Source organism: Gavialis gangeticus, unplaced genomic scaffold (genome assembly GCF_001723915.1).
Source record: "Gavialis gangeticus isolate Ggan-Ray unplaced genomic scaffold, GavGan_comp1, whole genome shotgun sequence".
NCBI classification, from domain to species: Eukaryota; Metazoa; Chordata; order Crocodylia; family Gavialidae; genus Gavialis; species Gavialis gangeticus.
The window spans coordinates 18,326,183-18,333,089 of NW_017729001.1; the positions used below are offsets into that span (position 1 = coordinate 18,326,183).

General features: G+C 43.1%; 1 protein-coding gene across 2 annotated transcripts in view; it reads left to right on the top strand.

Moving 5' to 3' along the window:
* Positions 1-5,874, top strand: part of DGCR8 (DGCR8, microprocessor complex subunit) — a 33,636-nt gene extending 27,762 nt beyond the window's left edge. For both annotated transcript variants that reach the window (XM_019506996.1, XM_019506995.1), the window contains 5 exons: positions 226-326; positions 873-979; positions 1,739-1,866; positions 2,272-2,385; positions 5,737-5,874. In XM_019506996.1, coding sequence (XP_019362541.1) covers positions 226-326; positions 873-979; positions 1,739-1,866; positions 2,272-2,385; positions 5,737-5,820 — 534 coding nt within the window. In that variant the 3' untranslated portion in view covers positions 5,821-5,874. The remainder of the gene's footprint in view (positions 1-225; positions 327-872; positions 980-1,738; positions 1,867-2,271; positions 2,386-5,736) is intronic.
* The last annotated feature ends 1,033 nt before the right edge of the window (positions 5,875-6,907 follow it).

Consider the following 6,907-nt stretch of genomic DNA (forward strand, 5'->3'; position numbering starts at 1 on the left):
AAAAAAAAAAAAAAACTACAATTCTTTGCTTGCTAAAAGACAGCACAATAATGTCAAAAATGAGGATTCCTAATACCAACATGTATACCAAATGCTTTGTGCTAAGAAATTTTAAAACTTAATTCATTTAATGAAAATACAGGAGGGAATCGTATGCATTAGAATATATTCAGTCTTGTGCTATCTTGATCAGCAGCTGAAGAACACTTCTCAATTCTTTTGTAGTATTTTAACCATATCAGTATTGAGGACTCACGGGTATATGAACTGACCAGTAAAGCTGGACTCCTGTCTCCATATCAGATTCTCCATGAGTGCCTTAAAAGGTAAGACAATCACATCATAGTGATATATTTTTTTTTTCTTTAAAAAAAAAAAAAATGCTAATTTAGAGGCAAATTCTGCAACTGTTTTGGTGCATTAGCGATCAGGTAGGGTATAAGGCTGCCTCCAAGCTAACCTCCATCAACTCCTATTTTTGGCATCAGCAGTTTACCTGTTAAATGTAGCCCCAAGGACAGATGATCTCATGAGGTCCACATGTGTTAGTATATACTGCAGTGTCCTGACTCCACATTTTCATGTTGGGAATTGTTGTGCCCACTGTTTATAAGCGTAGGATCTAGTTCTTATCTCACTTGAAGACAAGGGGGAGGAGGATCATGTTGTTTTGGGCAGGTTGGTGCAATCGGGTTACTAGTCCAAAAAGCTAAGTATATCCTGGTTAGTTCATTTAATTATACTAAATTCCAGTTAAAAAATTGAGTGGTGTTTTTTAGTAATGTTGACCTTGCCTTAATTGGTTCAATTTCGTCTTTTACTTGTAACTTATTGACCTGAGCCTCACCATATTGAGTTTGCTTGTGCTTAAGAAACCATGGAATGGGTGACACATCCATAAAGTTTGAAGTGATTCCTGGTAAAAATCAGAAGAGTGAATACGTCATGACATGTGGCAAGCACACAGTACGAGGCTGGTGTAAGTACTGTACTTAGTTTGAACTCCTGTACTTACTTAACTCTCCCTTTTTTTTCCCTTCTTCCTTTTTTCCCCAGCCCCTTTATTGCACCTGGCTAGCGTGCAAGTACAGGCAGTCCTCGGACTTGCAACACAATTGGCTCCTGAAAACTGCATCTTAAGTCGAAACATTGTAACTTGGAACCAATTTGCTCATAAGAAACAATGTTTTATAAATGGGGGATTGGTTCAGGAACCAATGTCCAATACCCTATTTTCACCAAAAATACCCCAGAATTTTGTACTGTATCAATTATAGATGAATAATATAGCTACATTTTAATGTATTTATATTGTAAATAGCAGTCATATTGATTTGGAAGGACTTCTTTGAGGTGACTTTGCTGGACTTTTTGAAAGGCTCTTGGTTGGACTTTTTGAAGGGGTCTTGGCTGCAGGTTTTTCTGGGGTCTTGTCTGCTTTCTTTAAAGAAAGTGTCCAAGGAAGTTTTGGATGGATGTTCTCCAGGGAGATGAGTGATGCAGCAAATTTGTTTGCTGGTGTTGGCATCGCATTGGATCAAGCGTTGTAAAGTCAAAACTGAGGTCATAAAGTTGAAACAGGGTGTCACTTTTTATAAACTTTGTAAGTTGAGGGCTGCCTGTACTTGTATTTAACTTCAAGTTGCTGAACCTTGTTATACCAGTCTTAGTGGTTGTACTAATTGATCCTTTACATACTTCATCTGTAAAAAAAATGTTTTGGTGTTTGCCTATACAGGTAAGAATAAGAGAGTAGGGAAACAGCTAGCTTCTCAGAAAATCCTACAGCTGCTGCACCCACATGTGAAGAACTGGGGCTCTTTGTTGCGTATGTATGGCAGAGAAAGCAGCAAGATGGTTAAACAGGTGAGAAAACAGTTTTGTAACTTTTATTTTGCGTTCTGCCGTCCAAGGAGCTGCATTTTAAATACCACACTATTTCTGTCATCTCTTGATTTAAATTCATAACGTTCTAGCCTTGGTGTAGCTGTTAGCTGTCTATTTAACTCTGGTGTTAATCATTGTGCGTACTGATGTTCAATGGACATGCTGTTTTCAGAGTCCATGTTGTTACCTGCTATTTCCAGAACCTAAAACAGTGCTTTGCTTTTGGAGGAGAATTTTTCTCAAGTGTATTTGTTGCAGGCTAATTACAGAACCTCTAACGGTTAATACACAGATGAAATAGTTTCATGTTACCAGTCATGGTGTATGAAATATGAGCAATTTTTGGTTACCTTTCTGATATTCCTTGTGGTCTTGTTTGAACAGGAGACTTCTGATAAGAGTGTGATAGAACTTCAGCAGTATGCCAAAAAGAACAAGCCAAATCTACACATCCTGAACAAGTTACAGGAAGAAATGAAAAAATTGGCACAAGAAAGGGTGCGTATGTGCTGTGTACTTCTTTTACGAATAAAGATTTCATAGACATTTGGGCTGGAAGGGACCCCAGAGGATCATCGAGTCCAATCTCCTGCCCCAGGGGCAGAAAGTCGGCAGGGATCATAGGATCCCAACAAGATACGCATCCAAATGTGTCTTGAAGGCGTTCAAAGTAGGTGCTTGAACCGCCTTTGGTGGCAGTCTATTCCACATCTTGGGGGCTCAGACAGTAAAGTTCTCAGTCTCTCATCATAAGGTCTGTTTTCCTGACCCCTGATCATGCGCATGGCTCTCCTCTAGACTCTCTCTCAAGCTTCTCCATATCCTTTTTGAATTGTGGAGCCCAAAACTGGATGCAGTATTCCAGCTGCGGCTTCACCCAAGGCCAAGTACAAGGGGAGAATCGCGTCCCCGGATGTGCTTGAGAAGCATCTATGGATGTAAGCCAGCGTTTACTCGCTTTACTAGCCGCAGCATCACATTGAAGGCTCATGTTCATCTTGTGGTCAATCGTGACCCCCAAGTCCCTTTCTGTAGTGCTAACCAGCGTAGCACGGCCAAGCCTATAAGCATGCTGCAGGTTTTTCCTCCCAACGTGGAGAACCTTGCATTTTCTGGTGTTGAACACCATCAGGTTCTCGTCCACCCATTTCATGAGCCTGTCAAGATCTGCCTGGATTGCCCTCCTGTCCTCGGGTGTGGATGTTTTACCCCAAAGTTTGGTGTCATCAGCAAACTTGGCCAGTCTGCTTCTTGACACCAATGTCCACATCACTGATGAAGTTGTTAAATAGTATAGGCCCTAGGACAGAGCCTTGAGGGACCCCACTGGTCACAGCGCATGAAGATGATTGGCTTCTGTCGACCACCACCCTCTGGGTCCTGCTGTGGAGCCAATTCCCCAGCCAGCGGATTGTGGTGAGGTCAAGGCTGCAGTTAGTCAGTTTAGCCAACAGGTGATCATGGGATACCAGATCGAAGGTTTTTTTTTTTTAAAGTCAAGATATACAACGTCAGTCTCTTCCCCCTTGTCCAGGTGATGGGTCACCTGGTCATAAAAGGAAATGAGATTGGTTAAGCAAGACCTACCCACAACAAACCTGTGCTGGGTATCCCTCAGGATGTTGCCGTCAGCTGGTCTGTAAAGGATGGCCTCTTTGAGAATCTTTTCTAGGGCCTTCCCCAAGATAGAGGTCAGGCTGATGGGTCTGTAGTTTTGCCAGATCTACTCTCCTCCTTTTCTTGAAGTTAGGCACGACATTGGCCCTCTTCCAAACTTCAGGCACTTCACTAGAGTGCCAGGAGCTCTCAAAGATCTGTGCCAGGGGCTGAGCTATGATGCTTGCCAGCTCCTTGAGTACCGTTTTGGGTGTCAGGGCTGGCTGACTTGAAAGTATCCAGCCTGTCCAGGTGTTCCTTCATGAGGTCTGCTTTGATCTCCCTCACCCAGGCCGCCTTGACCCACAGGGCAGAGGCATCCCATGGGACTAGTGGAAAAACTGATGCAAAGTACCCATTTAGCAAGTTTGCTTTTTGCTGGGCATCGGTTGTCAGTTGCCCCATCTAGTTCAGCAGGAGTCCAATGTTGACCTTGCTTTTCTTCCTGCTCCCCACATATCTAAAAAAAGGACTTTTTATTGTCCTTGATATTTGTAGCTGGCTGGAGTTCTGTTGCAGCCTTGGCTTTCCTGGTTTGCTCTCTGCAGGTCCAGACCAGAGCAGAGTATTCCTTCTTGGTGGTGGATCCCGTCTTCCATCCTTTTGTAGGTTGTCCTTTTAAGATGCAGATCCCTGGAGAGCCAAGGGGGCTGCTGTGCCCTTTTGCTGCCTTTCCTCTGAGACAGGATGGACTTTGCTTCCACATCCAGGATTGCTCTCTTGAGGAACAACCACTCGTCCTGAACCCCCCTTTGGGTTGTGGCCCTTTAGGGCTTCTCTGACAAGCCTCCTTAGCTTGTCGAAGTCAGCTTTCCTGAAGTCAAGGACTTCTTCTGTATTACTTACTGACTTGCCAGCTTTATGGCAAATGGTGAAGGTGATCAGCTCGTGGTCACTGTTACCCAGCTTCCCTTTGATCATTACCTCGCTGATTGGGTTGTCCCCGGTTGCCAGTACCAGGTCAAGCAGCGCTTTACCTCTCGTCGGCCCATAGACTTCCTGCATCAGATAGAGGTCACCCACACACGAGAGAGCTTTGCGACTGCTCTGATTTGGCTGAGTGCTCCTCCCACAAGATGTCTGGGTAGTTTAAAGTCTCCTGTGACAACCATACACCAGGAGCACGCAGCCTCGGCCAATTCCCTGGTGAACTCCGGGTCAAGGTCTTCCTCCTGGGTAGGAGGTCTGTAGTAGACTCCCACCGTAGTATCCCCTGTGCCGTGTTCCCCAAAGATTTTTAACCCAGAGTCATCCCCCATGGGTGCCAATATCAGCTTGCAGGGAACGTAGCTTTCCTTGACATGGTGAGCTATGCCCCCTCCCCTTTTTTGTCCACTCAGTCCCTCCTGTACAGGGTATAGCTGCCTATACCTGAGGTCCAGTCATGGGTGGAGTCCCACCAGGTCTCCGTTATCCCAATGACATCGTAGTTATTTGTGTTAAGCAGTAGGACAAGTTCCTCCTGTTTATTCCCCAAGCTCCTGGCATTTGTGTATAGGCACGCAAGTGTCCCCTTGAGGGCCCTTGCCTTGCCTACATTTTGTTCCAGGGCTGGGGCTGGGGTGGGATCCCTTAAGTGCCTTGGCCTGCTGGCTTTGCAAGGATTGCTCAGTGGGCCAGCACTGGCAGTAGTCCCGTCCCCCTCCATCCATCCATCCATCCCCCCCTTTCCTCCCCCCAAACTCCCCGGGCTAAGGGGTCGGGGTGGCAGATGTCCCACTCAGGATGGAGTTTCCCACAACAAACACTTGCATTTGGTCTTGGAGAGCGGGGCGGTAGCTACAGTATTATCTGCGTTGCCTGTGGGAGCTGGCAACTCAGCAGGCTCTGCTGGGGCTGCAAGAGGTTCATGCCTGTTGCAAAGCTCCAGCAGGGCAGGGGCCTTGGTGCAGGGGGCCTTGGGGCCCTATATTTTAACTTTAGCACCAGAACACTTTGTTGTTAAAGCAACTGACCTGAATCTTTCCTAAAGGGCTTATGTAAAGGCTGGACACTCGAAAGTCAAATGTTTCCTTACTGAGATTCTTACTCCAGTTACATACGGAATGAACGTTATCAGTTACTAAATTTAAGTTTTGGCACTAGAACCAATTAGTCTCTCAGAGCAAGCTAAGCTTGTTGCAGATCCTTCAGGCTTCTTAAAACTGTATTTCATCTTGTGTTCTGTTTTTCTTTTCTTTTTTTTTTTTAAAGGAGGAAACTAGAAAGAAACCTAAGATGACAATAGTAGAATCAGCTCAGCCTGGTAGTGAACCTCTGTGTACTGTTGATGTGTGACCAGAAAACTTACAATTGGGGAGCAATAACACAAATGGAGAAACTAATTTTCAACAATTATTTAAGAATCTGTTTGCTGCAGAATGCAAGATAACTTTAAAATCCAAGCTGCTTCAGTTATGCATTGTTCTTTTGCATCGTCAGGGCAATATTACTTTTTTTTACCTCCAGGATATGTATGTTTAAATGATTGATCATAAAGATCTCTACTTGGGCAAATGCACAGAAGACAAGGCATGTTCACACAGGATAAATTTTAAGCAAGCACTTTTTCCTTGAAAGTTATCCATGTTGTCTGGAATGGATGTGTTTTAAGGATCAAATTCAGAATATCTATGTACAGGTTGAAGCTGATATAATATATAAATATATATACACCCTCTTGTATGAACATGCCTAAAACTATTTTTGTGAAAAGTTTTGTTGCATTTCAGCACATAATAATATGCACTGATATGACACTTTGGTGACAGATATAAGAAAAGAAATGAGCAATGTTCCTAATGCCATAGGATTAGGCCAGTAACGTTTTTCTTATTTTGTATCCTGCCAGGGTAGCTTTTTCGAGATCGCAGTATGCAGACTTTTGGGGGGTGGTTTTTTTTTTTGTTTTTTTGTTTTTTGGTTGTTTTTTTTTTTTACTTGAAAAGAACAAGTGTACCTGGCAGTGTTAAGAGCAACAAGTTGGATATCCCAAATTGCTGGGAGTTGTTTTTTTTGTTTTTTTGTTTTTTTTTAAAGGAGAAGAAGCTATGTGTGTTTACAAACTAATAGGAAGGGAAAATATATGGCCTTCTTTATTTGATTAAAATAAAAACTGCAAGTAACTTTGCCACTTCAAATGCTGGTTTTGGAGCTTGAAAGATAAATGTAACTGAAGATAGGTCATCTGAAAATATTTTGCCAGTGCATTGTTTAAAGATGCTTTACCCGTCCCCCTGCTATTAAGTAATCTTTCATTTGTTTTTGGAGTCAGGCTGCACCATATAAATATATATATATATATATATATATAATATACAGTATATCTTTTTACTAACAAACATTACAAAGGCAGATTGTACTCAGATAGACTGGAGAGTTATAA